Raw genomic sequence first — 18,062 nt, 5'->3', positions numbered from 1 at the left:
TCAGCCTTTTTCACAGTCCAACTCTCACATCCATACATAACCTCAGGAAAAACCATAGCCTTGACTAGCCGGACCTTTGTTGGCAAAGTAATGTCTCTGTTTTTGTGCCCAATTAAATTTTTACCACAAATATGTGTTGGGCCAACTATGATGCATGGGCAACAGTTTTTCCATAAACATTGGCTAGTATATTATTTCTTATTTAATATAAGTTAATTTGACTAAAATTTGAAAATTCAGTAAAAGATGTAAGATTTTCAAATTTAACAGCAAATGTCATTTATTTATTTATTGTTAAGAAGGTGAATGAGGACAACTTAAAAAATATTAATAGAAGAAAAGATGAGGCAAACATTTCTAACTCATTTTTGGACATTTATATTGGTTTTGATATCAAAAGGTTAAGTGAGAAAGTCACCAGCAATTTGACTCATAAATAAGGAGATAGTGTACTAAAAGAAATTATCAAAACTAGTATTTCATGTTACATGTGGCCTTATCCCAAAGATAATTAACTTTATAGAACTTACTTGTGGAATTTGCTGCATCAAAAGACTAAAAATGAAAAGCAAAAGTTGAAATGAAAATATATATGCGATGATAAAATGCAGTGACCATTCATGACTTTTTAAAGTCTCTTAGTAAAACAGAATAGAACATTATTTCAGTAGCATAAGTAACCTGACTTGATCATCACAACTAGATATGCTACCTTCTCCTTGTCTGGCTCCAATTTGAACAAGTCAACAAAAAATGATGTTTTGAGACAATTGGGTATTAGGAGTATGTTCCCAGTGGCTCAGTGGCAAAGAATCCTCCTGCCAAGGCAGAAGACTCAGGAGATATGGGTTAAGTCCCTGGGTCTGGAAGATCTCCTAGAGGAGGAAATAGCAACCTCCTCCTGTGTTCTTGCCTGGGAAATCCCATAAGCAGAGAAGCCTGGTGGGCTAGAGTCCGTGGGGTCACAAAGAATCAGACACAACTGACCAAGTGAGCATGAATATGTGCAAGTGTGTGCAAGGTGATATATGATACCAAAGACATTTTGCTAATTTAGCTAGCTTGGAAACTGCATCAGGATTAAGCAAAAAAAAAAAAAAAAAAAAAAATATATATATATATATATGAATTCATACTGAAAATATAAGGTAAGAAAAAATTTGCTATGTAAGTTCTAGTTTAAAATACAACAAAATGTTTCAAATCTTTTCAAAAAACAGGTAAAGCAATATAAAATAGCTTTCACATCTATTGAATCTCCTTGATCTGTACTTGAAACTATTTCTCCAGTTCTCTATCCTAGTGTATACTTGAAAATATTCATAATTTAAAGTTTACAATACATATCATTTTTAATATTTTACATAGTAGCTGTATTCTTGGTAAAATCAGTTATAAGATGTGAAGGACCACTATAACTGCTTTATTCAATACTCTGCTGGAGATTCTATCCAGGAAACTAGTTCAACAAAATTGAAAAATATCGGAAATGAGAAAACAAAATAAACAGCCAAAAATCATTCTTTGCAATCAGCATGATTTTCCTTCTAGGACCTTACTGTATTTACACTAAATGTTTCTTAAACTGGAAATTCTCCCTTTCCCAGATGATCACATGGTTAGCACCCATCCCTCTTTCAGATCTCTGTCCAAATATCACCTCAATAAAATCCACCCCATGACTCTATTTAAAATTATACTAGCTCCCCACTTCCAAGGCATTTCAGTTTTCTCTTCCTTTTCAAAACACTTATTACATTCATGCATATTGTCTACATTCTCTCCCATCCCTCACCCCATGAAAGCAGGGATCTTTGTTCACTTTGTAGATGAACTGGTTCACTCCCAGCAGTGGTGTGCTGGAGCCTGTCTGGACCACATCATGGGACACAACTGGGCACAGGTTCTTGAAATCTGCCCCGGTAAGAGACTTTGCCTTTATATTTGAAGGGGATGGCAACCCACTCCAGGATTCTTTCCTGGAGAATTCCATGGACAGAGAAACCTGGTGGGCTACAGTCCATGGGGTCGCAAAGAGTCAGATACGACTGAGCAACTAATATTTTTTTATCCAAATAGTGATTCTTTTCATATTTTGTTTCTCAAATTCTTTAACAATCAGTTTTTAAGATTTTATTGAGTACTGGAGATTGATTATACACAAAAATTATTTCAAATATTTATTCATTCAGAAATATTTATTGAGTATCCACCACATGACTGACAGATGTCCTAATTGAGAGAATAGTAAACGTTTAACAACTGCCTCTCAGAGGTGAAATTGAGGGGCTGATTTGATGAGTTTGTCAATTTCTAAATCTAAATCAAATTTTTGCACACTCAATATGACATGTTGTTTATGAAGTTACCTCATTTAGCTCAGTCATTTTGGTTTTTGACACTTTCTTTTTTAAAATAATTTTACCTATTTATTTATTTTTGGCTGCACCGACTTTCTCTAGTTGAGACAGTTGGGGGCTACTCTCTACTTATGGTGTATGAGCTTCTCCTTGCGGTGGCTTCTCTTCATGTGGAGCACGGGCTGTAGGAGGTAAGGGCTTCAATAGTTGCAGCATGTTGACTCGGTAATTGCAGTTCCTGAGCTCTAGAGCATAGGCTCAGATTTTGTGGCAAACTGTCTTAGTTGCTCCATGGCTTGAGGAATCTTCCCACTTCAGGGATCACAGCCACATCTCTAGCATTGGCAAGTGGATGCCTCACCACTGAGCTACTAGGAAGTGAAAGCACTTTCTTATTAATCCTCACAAAACTGATTCACCTGTATCTTTTAATAATGCCTCATCAGCCCTCTGTTTACTTAACAAATTACCCTGAGAAAACAGGAAAGACAAGGTAAATCCAATTCCCTGTGTATGACATACATGGAGAAGAAATTTCTAAATCTCTTTTTCTCAAAGCAGCATTTGTAGGAAAATATAACAGTCTCTGAAGCCTAAGGAAAATATTACTTAAATTGCATGGATAAATAATCATAGAATTACAAAATCTTCATTTAAAGTCTGTGCATTAATATAAAGAAAATGTTTTCATAAGTAGTGCATTTATTATGTGAAAAGGTGTAAGAAATATTTGACTAGTTCCCCCAAGTACAACTGAGTTTGTACACAGAGCTTGGATAAGAGACAAGAATCAATTATGAGTCACAGTATAATGAAATGTGCCCCAATTTTGCAATATCAGGAATGAAGGATATTGCGGGTCAAATATTACCAGTCGAACCACAGTGAGAATATAATCCTTGAGGACAATGACACGGTTAAGTCACCATATTTGTTTTGAGAGTACAATTGAAAGCAAATAAATTGCTAACTCAGCTCACCAACTCTGAAATTATATAATTTTTGAAGTGATCAGACCATAACATTTGAGACTAAATCATCAAGAAAAACCAGGAAGCAAGTACAATTTGTTATTATTCAGGTTAATGCATATTATTACATCTCATTCATGTGTTTTAAACTAATACGTGCATATGGGCTTGTGAATTTAGGAAATTTTTTTTTATTAAAGAGTAAATGGTGGTTTACGAACAAGAATGCTATTCATGGAGGCCTAAAGAAGCAGCATAGCCATAAGTATTGAGTTGTACATTAATTTTTCCTAAGTTAAATGGTTTTCGTTTATAGAACTAAAATGATAAAAATGACATTGCTTATTTAAAGGAATATCTGCTTCCCAGTAAAGGTTTTGCCCATCTACTTATTCATTTGCTAAGGCAAAATTGTAAAACAAAAGAAAATAAGTGTGCATTGTATAAACTAAACTGAATGTAGGCAATTATTTAATTTGGTAGTGGAAGTTACACTTTCTTGTGCTTTTGGTCTTTTATCAGAAAAGGAAGAAATTAAGGCATTTCATCAACCAAACGTTTATGAAAGTAAATTAGGACAGAGTGCCACAAAAATATTCCCATGGGTATATACCTATATTCTAAAGTGAGATATTACTACACTGTGTTGTTGTTGCTCAGGTGATTAGTTGTGTCTGATTCTTTCCATCCCATGAACTGCAGCATGCCAGTCTTCTCTGTCCCCTCACTATTTCCCGAAGTTTGCTCAAACTCACATCCCCTGAATCTATGATGCTATGAGGTGTCTCATCTTCTTTTGTCCCCTTCACCTCAGCCCTCAATCTTTCCCAGCATCAGGGTCTTCTTCAGTGAGGCAGCTCTTCCAATGAATATTCAGAACTGATTTCATTTAGGATTGACTGGCTTGATCTTCTTGCAGTCCAAGGGGCTCTCAGGAGTCTTCTCAAACACCACTGTTCAAAGCATCAATTTTTCGGCGCTCAGCTTTCTTTATAGTCCAACTCTCACATCCACGCATGACTACTAGAAAAACCAAAGCTTTGACTAGATGGACTTTTTTTGGCAAAATAGTGTCTCTGCTTTTTAAAATGCTGTCGAGGTTGGTCATAGCTTTTCTTCCAAGAAGGAAGCATCTTTTAATTTCACTGCTACAGTCACCATCTGCAGTGATTTTAGAGCCCCCCAAAATAAAGTCTGTCACTGTTTCCACTGTTTCCCCATCTATTTGCCATGGAGTGATGGGACTGGTTGCCATGATCTTAGTTTTCTGAATGTTGCATTTTCAGCCAACTTTTTCACTCTCCTCCTCTTTCACTTTTGTCAAGAGGCTCTTTAGTTCTTCTTTGCTTTCTGCCATAGGGATAGTGTCATCTGCATATCTGAGGTTATTGATATTTCTGCCCTCAATCTTGATTCCAACTTGTGCTTCATCTAGCCTGGCATTTTGCATGATGTACTCTGCATATAAGTTAAATAAGCAGGGTGACAATATGCAGCCTTGAGGTACTCCTTCCCTGATTTAGAACCATTCTTTTGTTCCATGTACAGTTCTAACTGTTGCTTCTTGACCTGCATACAGATTTCTCAGGAAGCAGGTCAGGTGGTCTGGTATTCCCATCTCTATAATAATTTTCCACAGTTTGTTGTGATCCACATGGACTGTAGCAACAGTCCATGGGGTTATAAAAAGTCCGACATGACTGAGTAACTAACACACACACACACACACACACAAACACACAGGGTGGTAATATACAACCTTAAAATACTCCTTTCCCATATTTGAAACAGTCCGTTGTTCCATGTCCAGTCCTAACTGCTGCTTCTTGTCCTGCATATAGGTTTCTCAGGAGACAGGTTAGATTGTCTGGTATTCCCATCTCTTTAAGAATTTCCCACAGATTTACTATGTTCACTAGTCATTTAAACTAATGAAAGTCACCTAAACAAAGTGGGCCTCAGTTATGCAAAATATAAAATCTGGAAGTAGGCATATTGTATGCTTTCAAACTCTATTTAGATTATCTGCGAACTATACTGGTTTTTATAATACTGAGAAAAGGAGGAGAATCAATTAATATATATCTATACCTTTTACAAAGGAAGCTAAATATTTTAAAGAATACCTTGAACCAATTAAAAATTATTAGAAAAAATAGCCCTATTTAAGTGTTATCATAAAAGTTTTATTTTATCCATAGTCTGTGATAATGTATTTTTGAAGAAGAAATAATGAATTTGAACTTCAGATAATATTCCTTACTAGAATGAAAAGTTGAATGGAAATTGGAGAGAGTTCTGTAGGTGAATTTTAAATTTCATTTATTATCGTCATGATGGATACTTTAAAAGATTTGTATTCTATCCTCAAATGTATTTTGATCATTTATTTCCTATAGGAGACACATCCATTTACTCTTTGAATGGGGGAAAGGATCAGCAATGAAAAACCACACAAGACCCACAGAATTCATTCTTCTGGGGCTATCAGATGACCCAGAGCTTCAGATTGTGATTTTTCTCTTTTTAATCATCACATATATATTAAGTGTCACTGGAAATTTGACCATCATCATTCTCACCTTGGTGGACTCCCATCTACAGACACCTATGTATTTTTTCCTCAGGAACTTCTCTATATTAGAAATCTCCTTTACAACTGTCGGTATTCCTAGGTTTCTGGGCACAATTATCACCAGGAACAAAACGATTTCATACAATGATTGTACAGCTCAGCTGTTTTTCTTCATTTTCTTGGGTATCACTGAGTTTTATCTTCTAACTGCCATGTCCTATGATCGCTATGTAGCTATCTGCAAACCCCTGCATTACACAACCATCATGAACAACAGAGTCTGTGTATTGCTTGTCTTTTGTGCTTGGCTGGCAGGGTTCTTAAACATCTTCCCACCTGTTATTCTTTTTCTCCAGTTAGATTACTGTGGTTCTAATATCATTGATCACTTTGCTTGTGACTATTTCCCCCTCTTGAAATTATCTTGCTCAGACACTTGGCTCCTTGAAGTGATTGGTTTTTACTCTGCATTAGAGATTCTGCTTTTTACTTTGGCATTAATAATTCTATCCTACATGTTCATCATCAAGACAATTCTGAGGCTGCCTTCTGCCAGTCAGAGAAAAAAGGCATTTTCTACATGCTCCTCTCACATGATTGTCATTTTCATCTCTTATGGAAGCTGTATATTCATGTATGCCAACCCATCAGCAAAGGAAAAGGCATCCTTGAACAAAGGAGCATCTATTCTGAATGCTTCTGTTCCTCCTATGATGAATCCATTTATATATTCACTGAGAAACCAGCAAGTGAAACAAGCCTTCAAGGATACCATCCAAAAGGTTATCTTTTTCTCCAGGAAATGCAAGTGATTATATCATTAAAAGAGTAAAGTTCTTTAAAATACTTTCTGTTACTCATAGTCTTCCAAAACTCTTTCAGTACAGTTGCATGAGTCCTTTTCATCTGTTCCCATGTTAAAAAATTCCCCACACTGAACCTAATTAACTGGATAAAGTTGAATATTGCTTCAGAATTTTCTATAAATGTTTTATTCAAATATTTTGGATGAAGTAAAGAAAACAGATTGGTGTTACAATTTTATAGGCCATTTAGTTTGATGAAAAGAATGTGGGAATTGATGTGGATTTCTGAAATTTTCATTTTACCAGGTAATAGAAATGACATTATTAGGAAATTTTTATTCTATTTGGAACTTTCATGAAATGCAACAATGACAATAACTTGAGGGTTATAAATAAAATATAAATATCTACTTAAATACTTTTAAAGTTTAGAAAATAAAGTATATTTGAACTCTTTTTACTATTATAATACTTTTATAATAATGAGGAGAGAGAAGAAAGAGAAGGGTAGAGTTAATATTTTTTCAGCAATTACTATATTCCAGGCCTATTCTAATTATTTTCTTCATATTGGCTAATTGAATCTTGTGAACAGCTTTATTTCATTTTCAGTCACTCATTCGTATCCAACTCTTTGTGCTCCCATGGACTGCAGCACCCGAGGCTCCCTTATCCTTCACTAGCTCCCTGAGTTTCCTTAAACTCATGTCCATGATCTAGTTATGCCTTCCAAGCATCTTTCCAGATGCTTGGAAATTTTCACAATTTTTCCCAGCATCAGGGTCTTTTCCAGTGAATGTGCTCTTCACATCAGGTGGCCAAACTATTGGACCTTCAGCTTCAGCATCAGTCCTTCCAATTAATATTCAGAGTTGATTTCCTGCAGGATTGACTGGTTTGATCTCACAGTCCAAAGGACTCTCCAGAGTATTCTCTAGCAGTACAGTCTAAAAGCATCAGTTCTCGTGTGCTCAGCCTTCTTTATTGTCCAACTCTCACATCCCTACATGACTACTGAAAAACCCATAGCTTTGACTATACAGATCATTGTTGGCAGTGATGTTTCTGGTTTTTAATACACTGTCAGGTTCATCATAGCTTTTCTTAAACAACTTTCTGAGGTAGCTGTTATTGATTTTCTCTTGAAGAAAATTTTACCTTATCTTTTCCTCAGGAAATGTTTTATATGACTGTTCTTATTTCACAGCCATGATGAAAAGGTAAAATTGAAGTTAATTTTAAATGGCAATAGAGAAGAACAAGAAAGAAAAGGGATCCAGATTGGAAAAGAAGTAAAACTTTCATTGGCAACAGCATGATACTATAGTACAAAGAAAACTCTAAAAATACTATCAGAAAATTACTAGATTAATCAGTTAACTTAGTAAGGTTGCAGGATACAAAATCAATACACAGAAATCCATTGAATTCCAATACACTAGTAACAAAAATCTGAAAGAGAAAATAAAGAATCAACTCCATTCACCAAGGCAACAATAACAATAAAATATCTAGGAATAAATGCACAAAAGAGCTGTATAAAGAAAACTATAAGACATTGATGAAAGAAGTCAAAGATGACATAAACAGATGGAGAGACATACCAATTCTTGAATTGGAAGACTCAGTGTAACAAAATAGAAAGCCCAGAGATAAACTCAAGCACTTTGGGCACCTTATCTTTGAAAAAGGAGGCAAAAATATGCAACAGAGGAAATACAGCCTCTTCAATAAGTGGCACAGAGAAAACTGGACAGTTATGTGTAAAAGAATAAAGTTAGAACACTTCCTAACACCATTCACAAAGATAAACTCAAAACGGATTAAAGACCTCCACCTCCTTATGTTGGAAATAAAAACAAGTGGGACCTAGTTAAACTTAAAAGCCTTTGCACAGCAAAGGAAATCATAAGCAAGATGACAAGACAACCCTCAGAATGGGAGAAAATATTTGCAAATGAAGCAACTGACAAAGGATTAATCTCTAAAATATACAAGCAACTCATGTAGTTCAATAACAAAAGAACAAGTCATTGACACAGTGGGCAGAAGACCTAAAGAGATGGCTATTTCTCCAAAGAAGAGATAAAGGTGGCTAATAAACACATGAAAAAATACTCAACTTCACTTGTCAAAACTATAATGAGGTAAAACCTCACATGGGTCAAGATGCCCATCATCAAACAAATGCTGGAGAAGACATGAAGAAATGGGAATCCTCTTACACAGTTGGTGGGAATGTGAATTTATAGAGCCACTATGAAGAATAGTATGGTGATTTCTTTAAAAAATAGGAATAAGACTTCCATATGACCCAGCAATCTCACTACTGGGCATATATTCAGAAAATCACAATTCTAAAAGACACAGGTACCCCAGTGTTCATTGTAGCACTATTCACAATAGCCAGGATATGGGAGCAACCTTGATGTCCATCAACAGATGAATGGATAAAGAAGTTGTGGTAAGCACATGGACAGAGGAGACTGTCAGGCTATAGTCCATAGTGTCACAAAGAGTTGGCCGTGACTGAGCACAAATGCAAACAATATGCTGGGTTATAAACTGGTTCATAACAAGCCAAGCATCCACATAAAGGAACAAACTGGAATCAAATATAGTGAGGTAGATAAACCTAGAGCCTGTTATAGAGTGAAGTAAATCAGAAAGAGAAAAACAAATATTGTATATTAGCACATATATATGGAATCTAGAAAAATGGTACTGATGAACCTACTTTCAGGGCAGCAATTAGATACACAGACATAGAGAACAGACCTGGAACATAGCGGGGTTGGGGTTGGGAGAAGGTGGGGCAAATTGAGAGACTATCATTGAAACTCATACGTTAAAATATGTAAAACAGATAGCTAATGAGAAGTTGTGGTACAGCACGGTGAGCTTAACCCAGGCCTCTATGACAACCTAGAGATGTGGGCTGGGGTAGGAGGTGGGAGTGAAGTTCAAAAAGAAGGGGACATATGTATACTTATGACAGACTCATGTTAATGTATGGCAGAAACCAACACAACATTGTAAAGCAATTATCCAACAACTAAAAAAACATTGAAAAATAGTATTCAGCATGATTTAATATTTCCTGAATTTCTAGAAAGAGTGTTTCCTGTCAAAATCAAAACACAGGTCTCTCTCAGGTGTTGCTGCTCTGCCTTTTTCTGTCTGTCTTTAATTTTCTAATTAAGGACAAAAAAGAAGGACAAAAAAAGAAATATTTTGAAAACATGGAATTAAAAAAAATATTTCAAAGAGGGAAATGAGGTCAGTTCCAAGGTTGAATGGAATGATGAACCCAAAGGAAGGGCAGTACATGAGAGAATGATGAGAATTTGAATGGCAAAAAATGTATATACTATATTTGGTAGTTCAGTGCAGTCATTTACTCATGTTCAACTCTTTGAGACCCCATGGACTGCAACATTCCGGGCTTCCCGGTCTATCACCATCTCCTGGAGCTTGCTCAAACTCATGTGCATTGAGTCAGTGATGCCATCCAACCATCTCATCCTCTGTCATCCCCTTCTCCTCCTGCCTTCACTCTTTCCCAGCATCAGGGTCTTTTCCAATTATTCAGTTACTTGCATCAAGTGGCCAAAGTATTGGAGCTTCAGCTTCAGTATTAGCCCTTCCAATGAATATTCAGGATTGATTTTCTTTGGGATTGACTGGTGGATCTCCTTGCAGACCAAAGAACTCTCAAGAGTCTTCTCCAACACCACAGTTCAAGAGCATCAAGTTATTTGGCACTCAGTATTCTTTATGGTCCAACTCTCACATCCATGCATGAATACTGAAAAAAACCATAGCTTTAACTAGATGCATCTGTGTTGACAAAGTAATGCCTGATTTTTAATATGCTGTCTAGTTTGATCATAGCTTTTCTTCCAAGATGCAAGTGTCTTTTAATTTCATGCCTGCACTCACCATCTGCAACGATTTTGGAGCCCAGGAAATTAAAGTTTGTCACTGTTTCCACTGTTTCCCCATGTATATGCCATGAAGTGATGGAACCGGATGTCATGATCTTAGTTTTTTTAAATGCTGAGGTTCATGCCAGCTTTTTCACGCTCTTCTTTCACTTTCATCAAGTGGCTCTTTAGTTCCTCTTCACTTTCTGCCCAAAGGATTGTGACATCGGCTTATCTAGGTTATTGATATTTCTCTCAGCAATCTTGATTCCAGCTTGTGCTTCATCCTGCCTGGCATTTCACATGATGTATGCTGCATATAAGTTAAATGAGCAGGGTGACGATATACAGCCTTAGCATACTCCTTTCCCAATTTGGTACCAGTGCGTTGTTCCATGTCCAGTTCTAACTGCTGCTTCTACAATGGCATACGGATTTCTCAGGATGTAGGTAAGGTGATCTGGTATTCCCATCTCTTTAAGAATTTTCCACAGTTTGTTGTGAACCACACAGTCAAAGGCTTTGGCATAGTCAATAAAGCAGAAGTAGATGTTTTTCTGGAACTTTGTTGAATTTTCTATGGCCCAACAGATGTTGGCAATTTGATCCCTAATTGCTTCACCTTTTCTAAATCCAGTTGTAACATCTGGAAGTTCTCAGTTAACATACCATTGAAGCCTCACTTGGAGAATTTGACCATTACTTTGCTAGAGTGTGAGATAAGTGCAATTGTGTGGTAGTTTGGACATTCTTCATGGTGGAGGGTTCTGACAAAACGTGGTCCACTGGAGAAGGGAATGGAAACCACTTCAGTACTCTTGCCTTGAGAATCTCAGGAACAGTATGAAAATGCAAAAAAATATGACACCAAAAGATGAACTCCCCTGGTCGGTAGGCGCCCAATATGCTACTGCACATGAGTGGAGAAATAACTCCAAAAAGAATGAAGAGATGGAGAGAAAGTGAAAAAAATGCCCAGTTTGGATGTGACTGGTGATGTAAGTAAAGTCTGATGCTGTAAAGAACAATATTGCATAGGAACCTGGAATGTTAGGTCCATGAATTAAGGTAAATCAGTTCAGTTCAGTCTCTCAGTCATGTCCGACTCTTTGCAACCCCATGAAAAGGTAAATCAGAAGTGGTCAAATAGGAGATGGCAAGAGTGAACATCAACATTTTAGAATCAGGGGACTAAAATGGACTGGAATGGGAGAATTTAACTCAGAGGACTTTTGTATCTACTACTGTGGGTAAGAAGTAGAAGAAATGGAGTAGCCCTCATAGTCAACAAAGGAGTCTGAAATGCAGTACTTGGGTGCAATCTCAAAAACGACAGAATGAACTCTGTTTGTTTCCAAGGCAAACCATTCAATATCACTGTAATCCAAGTCTATGCCCCGACCAGTAATGCTGAAGAAGCTGAAGTTGAACGGCTCTACGAAGACCTACAAGACCTTCTAGAACTGACACCCCAAAAAGATGTCCTTTTCATCATAGGGGACTGGAATGCAAAAGTAGGAAGTCAAGGAATACCTGGAATAATAGGCAGATTTGGAATACAGAATTAAGCAGGGCAAAGACTAATCGAGTTTTGTCAAGAGAACACACTGGTCATAGCAAACACCCTCTTCCAACAACACAAGAGAAGACTCTACACATGGACATCTCCAGATGGTCAATACTGAAATCAGATTAATTATATTCTTTGCAGCTGAAGATGGGGAAGCTCTATGCAGTCAGTAAAAACAAGACTGGGATCTGACTATGGCTTGGATCATGAGTTCCTTACTGCCAAATTCAGACTTAAATTGAAGAAAGTAGGGAAAATCACTAAACCATTCAGGTATGCTGCTGCTACTGCTAAGTCACTTCAGTCATGTCCGACTCTGTGTGACCTCATAGAAATCAAATCCTTTATGATTATTCAGTGGAAGTGACAAATAGATTCAAGGGAATAGATCTGATAAAGTGCCTGAAGAACTATGGATGGAGGTTCCTGACATTCTACAGGAGGCAGTGACCAAGACCATCCTCAAGGAAAAGAAATGCAAAAAGGCAAAATGGGTGTCTGAGGAGGTCTTACGAATAGCTGAGAAAAGTAGAGAAGCGAAAGGCCAAGGAGAAAAGGAAACATATGTCCATTTGAATGCAGAGTTCCCAAGAATAGCAAGCAGAGATAAGAAAGTCTTCCTCAGTGAAGGAAAGGAAATGCAAGGAAATTGAGGAAAACCATAGAATGGGAAAGACTAGACATCTCTTCAAGAAAATTAGAGATGCCAAAGGAACATATCATGCAAAGATGATCACAATAAAGTACAGAAATGGTATGGACCTAATAGAAGCAGAAGATATTAAGAAGAGCTGGCTAGAATACACAGAAGAACTATACAAAAAAGATCTTAATCACCCAGATAACCATGATGATGTGATCACTCAGCTAGAGCCAGACATGCTGGAGTCTGAAGTTAGGTTAGCCTTATGAAGCATCACTATGAACAAAACTAGTGGAGGTGATGGAAATCCAGTTGAATTATTTCAATTCCTAAAAGATGATGCTGTTAAAATGTTGCACTCGATATTTCAGTTTTCATTCCAATCCCAAAGAAAGGCAATGCCAAAGAATGTTCAAACTACTGCACAACTGCACTCATATTCGGTAAGGTGCTGTCAATAGAAGTATGAGCACTGGAAAATACTTCCAGGGAGACTATGTGAAAATCAATAGACTTTGAAAGCCCTGGTTTTTATTTGATTGCTCATTGTTATGCCTCTAATTTATAAAACAAGGCTTTTATTTTTTCATTTCCTTGAGAAGAATACAGTCTTCCTAGCCACGTCCATGAAGGCTCACTTGACTTTCAGATTCCTTAGGGTATAAATAAAGGGGTTCAGCCTGGGATTACTGAGGTGTTTAGCACAGCCACTCCCTTGCTCAAAGACACCCTGTCCTTTGCTGATGGTTTCATGTACATGAAAATGTAGCTGCCATAAGAGATGGAGATGACAATCTATGGGAAGAACATGTGGAAAAGCCCCTTGTCTTTACATAATTGTATTAGTTTTGCCAAACATCAAAATGAATCCGCCACAGGTGTACATGCGTTACCCACCCTGAACCCTCCTCCCTCTTCCCTCCCCATACCATCCCTCTAAAATAAAATTACAATCAACCAAAAAAAAAGAAAGAAAGAAAGAAAGAAAAAGCCCCTTGTCCTCTGAGTGGTGGAAGAGATCCTCAGAATTGTTCTGATGGTATATGGATAGGACAGAATTATTAATAAACTGAACATTAGGGTAAACACAGCAGTGGAAAGCCCATCATCTCTAGCAATTTGGTGTCTGAACAAGAAATGTGTGAAAGGGGAAATAATCACAATTAAAATTATCAATGGCATAATCAAGTTGTCTGAACAGCATGAGTGATGAAAAAATGATTAAGGATGAAGCCAGCCAAGAAGCCAAGACAAGCAGTGTGCAGTCTCTATAATTCATGATGCTCATATAATGCAGCTATTTGCAGATGGAAATGTAATGGTCAGAAGACTTGGCAGCCAGTAGGCAAAACTCAATGACTCCCAAGAAAATGAAAAAAAAAAAAGAAAAAGAAAAATGAGTCATACAATCAGTAAAAGAAAAGTTTTTTCTCCTCTAATAATGGTGATAAGGAACTTGGGTATAGTGACAGTTGTGGATGACACCTCTAATATCGAGAAATTTCGGAGGAAGTAATGCATGATGGTCTGTAGGTGGCCATCCAGCTTTCCAGTGATGCTGAGCATGTAGGTGGTGAGTAGAAAGACACAGCTCACAACCTGAAGTTGTGGGTCATCTGACAGTCCCAGAAGGATAAACTCTCTTATTTCTATGTAGTTTCTCCTTTTCTTCTTCTTTTGAGTATCCTTCAGGGTAAAACGCAAAGAGACTTAAAGAAAAGGAAACTATTCACAGATAGCACTGGAATTTATTTCTGGAAGGACTATGCCATACTAATTTAACTTGGAAGATCTTTGAAAAAACAACTTTATTTTTTTTTTATTTTAATTTATTTTTAAACTTTACATAATTGTATTAGTTTTGCCGAACATCAAAATGAATCCGCCACAGGTATACATGTGTTCCCCATCCTGAACCCTCCTCCCCCCTCCCTCCCCATACCATCCCTCCGGGTCGTCCCAGTGCACCAGCCCCAAGCATCCAGTATCGTGCAACTTAACTTTAAAGATTTTTTTTTTTTTTTACTATGTGCCAGGGCGTGTTTTTCATAGAACATTTCTTTTAAAATAATGCAGGATACTGGATGCTTGGGGCTGGTGCACTGGGACGACCCAGAGGGATGGTATGGGGAGGGAGGAGGGAGGAGGGTTCAGGATGTGAAACACATGTATACCTGTGGCGGATTCATTTTGATATTTGGCAAAACTATTACAATTATGTAAAGTTTAAAAATAAAATAAAATTTAAAAAAATAAATAAAATAACTATTTCACTGATTGAAATGGGGTTAAAAATATACTTAAATTTTTATCCAAATCACATATTCTAAATGTGAAGATCAGGAATATTAACCTAGGCTTTCTATGTATTTGAAATACTGGAATGGAAATGCTACCTGTTGATCTTTTAAATAATTTCCTAAAATATTTCTTTCCCAATAGAAAACTCCTCATCTTTTCTTCAAATTCAGTTAGATTGCATTATTTCCTAATCTTTTATCAGATTTCTTATATTATTATTTTGCTAGTTAATTTAGAAAAACCAAATATGTCAGGGAAAAGGTCACTCAAATGGGTCTGTCTCCCAAATGAGTCATTGGACTTAAATCTTTCACAATATGAAAGATTTCTAAGTTCTCACTCTGACTCACATCCACCTTCCTAACTTCTGACTCCTTATCTGAATCACACCTAATGAATTCACTATTGTGACCATCTCGAGTATTGGAGCCAGGGTCTGAACTCTGAAATCTAATGCCTGATGATTTGATGTGGCAAAGATTTAATAATAATAATAGAAATAAAGTGCACAATACACAAAATGAGCTTGAAACATCCTGTAACCACCTCCACCCAGTTCCTTGGAAAAGTTGTCATCTACTAAACTGATCCCTGGTACAAAAAGCTGGGGAACTTGTGTAGAGAGTCCCGAGTACAGAAGAGGCAGAGTGGATTTTTCATAGACTGGATCTGTGTCATTGGCTAGGGAAACTAAATTTTATGAATATCTAACATCAAACATAAAACATTATCTTTCAGAGAACATTTTTTTCTTCAAAATCTCTGCCATCTAAATATTATTATTCTCTCTATATGTGTGTGTATATTCTGCTTTCTATCCTATGTTGTATTTTTATATTTTCCTTTTATCTACATTGATATTCACTTAGTAAAATCTCTATTTGGTCAGTATAATAGTATAATTCTTTTTTTTTTTTCTTTGATAGATTTTTTATTTTTTTAAGATGTCTAAAATCTGTTTTCTTTTTTTTTTTTAACTTTACAATATTGTATTGGTTTTGCCATATATCAACATGAATCTGCCACAGGTACACACATGTTCCCCATCCTGAACCCTCCTCCCTCCCTGTACCATCCCTCTGAGTCGTCCCAGTAAACGAGCCCCAAGCATCCAGTATCGTGCATCAAACCTGGACTGGCAACTTGTTTCATATATGATATTATACATGTTTCAATGCCATTCTCCCAATCATCCCACCCTCTCCCTCTCCCACAGAGTTCACAAGACTATTCTATACATCAGTGTCTCTTTTGCTGTCTTGTATACGGGATTATTGTTACCATCTTTCTAAATTCCATATATATTCATTAGTATACTGTATTGGTGTTTTCTTTCTGGCTTACTTCACTCTGTATAATAGGCTCCAGTTTCATCTACCTCATTAGAACTGATTCAAATGTATTCTTTTTAATGGCTGAGTAATACTCCATTGTGTATATGTACCAAAGCTTTCTTATCCATTCATCTGCTGATGGACATCTAGGTTGCTTCCATGTCCTGGCTATTACAAACAGTGCTGCGATGAACATTGGGGTACACGTGTCTCTTTCAATTCTGGTTTCCTCAGTGTGTATGCCCAGCAGTGGGATTGCTGGATCTTAAGGCAGTTCTATTTCCAATTTTTTAAGGAATCTCCACACTGTTCTCCATAGTGGCTGTACTAGTTTGCATTCCAACCAACAGTGTAAGAGGGTTCCCTTTTATTCACACCCTCTCTAGCATTTATTGCTTGTAGACTTTTGGATCATAGCCATTCTGACTGGCGTGAAATGGTACCTCATAGTGGTTTTGATTTGCATTTCTCTGATAATGAGTGATGTTGAGCATCTTTTCATGTGTTTGTTAGCCATCTATATGTCTTCTTTGGAGAAATGTCTATTTATTTCTTTGGCCCATTTTTTGATTGGGTCATTTATTTTTCTGGAATTGAGCTGTAGGTGTTGCTTATATATTTTTGAGATAAGTTGTTTGTCATTTGCTTCATTTGCTATTATTTTGTCCCATTCTGAAGGCTGTCTTTTCACCTTGATTATAGTTTCCTTTGCTGTGCAGAAGCTTTTTAAGGTTAATTAGGTCCCATTTGTTTATTTTTGCTTTTATTTCCAATATTCTGGGAGGTGGGTCATAGAGGATCCTGCAATGATGTATGTCGGAGAGCGTTCTGCCTATGTTCTCCTCGAGGAGTTTTATAGTTTCTGGTCTTACATTTAGATATTTAATCCATTTTGAGTTTATTTTTGTGTATGGTGTTAGAAAGTGTTCTAGTTTCATTCTTTTACAAGTGGTTGACCAGTTTTCCCAGCACCACCTGTTAAAGAGATTTTCTTTAATCCATTGTATATTCTTGCCTCCTTTGTCAAAGATAAGGTGTACATAGGTGCGTGGGTTTATCTCCGGGCTTTCTATTTTGTTCCATTGATCTATATTTCTGTATTTGTGCCAGTACCATACTGTCTTGATAACTGTGGCTTTGTAGTAGAACCTGAAGTCAGGCAGGTTGATTCCTCCAGTTCCATTCTTCTTTCTCAAAATCGCTTTGGCTATTTGAGGTTTTTTGTATTTCCATACAAATTGTGAAATTATTTGTTTTAGCTCTGTGAAGAATACCGTTGGTAGCTTGATAGGGATTGCAATGAATCTATAGATTGCTTTGGGTAGTATGCTCTTTTTCACTATATTGATTCTTCCTATCCATGAACATGGTATATTTCTCCATCTATTAGTGTCCTCTTTGATTTCTTTCACCACTGTTTTATAGTTTTCTATATATAGGTCTTTAGTTTCTTTAGGTAGATATATTCCTAAGTATTTTATTCTTTTCGTTGCAATGGTGAATGGGATTGTTTCCTTAATTTCTCTTTCTATTTTCTCATTATTAGTGTATAGGAATGCAAGGGATTTCTGTGTGT

The 18,062-nt window shown here is 36.7% G+C and overlaps 1 protein-coding gene and 1 pseudogene across 1 annotated transcript; one reads left to right on the top strand and one right to left on the bottom strand.

The window, feature by feature from the left end:
* The first annotated feature begins 5,773 nt into the window (after positions 1 to 5,773).
* LOC102407490 (olfactory receptor 6C3-like) lies at positions 5,774 to 6,718 on the top strand. The gene has a single exon (XM_044940639.2). It carries the CDS (start codon positions 5,774 to 5,776, stop codon positions 6,716 to 6,718), a length of 945 nt encoding a protein of 314 aa, XP_044796574.2.
* Positions 6,719 to 13,437: 6,719 nt separating this feature from the next.
* LOC123465712 lies at positions 13,438 to 15,567 on the bottom strand (annotated as a pseudogene).
* Positions 15,568 to 18,062: the final 2,495 nt, after the last annotated feature.

The sequence above is a fragment of the Bubalus bubalis genome, chromosome 4 (assembly GCF_019923935.1).
Source record: "Bubalus bubalis isolate 160015118507 breed Murrah chromosome 4, NDDB_SH_1, whole genome shotgun sequence".
In the NCBI taxonomy this organism is placed as follows: domain Eukaryota; kingdom Metazoa; phylum Chordata; class Mammalia; order Artiodactyla; family Bovidae; genus Bubalus; species Bubalus bubalis.
Note: the sequence above shows the minus strand (reverse complement) of the source record. Positions and strands in the feature narration are given on the sequence as shown.

Excerpts from the sequence above, each read along its gene's own strand:
- LOC102407490 (XM_044940639.2), top strand. The coding sequence starts at position 5,774 with ATGAAAAACCACACAAGACCCACAGAATTCATTCTTCTGGGGCTATCA.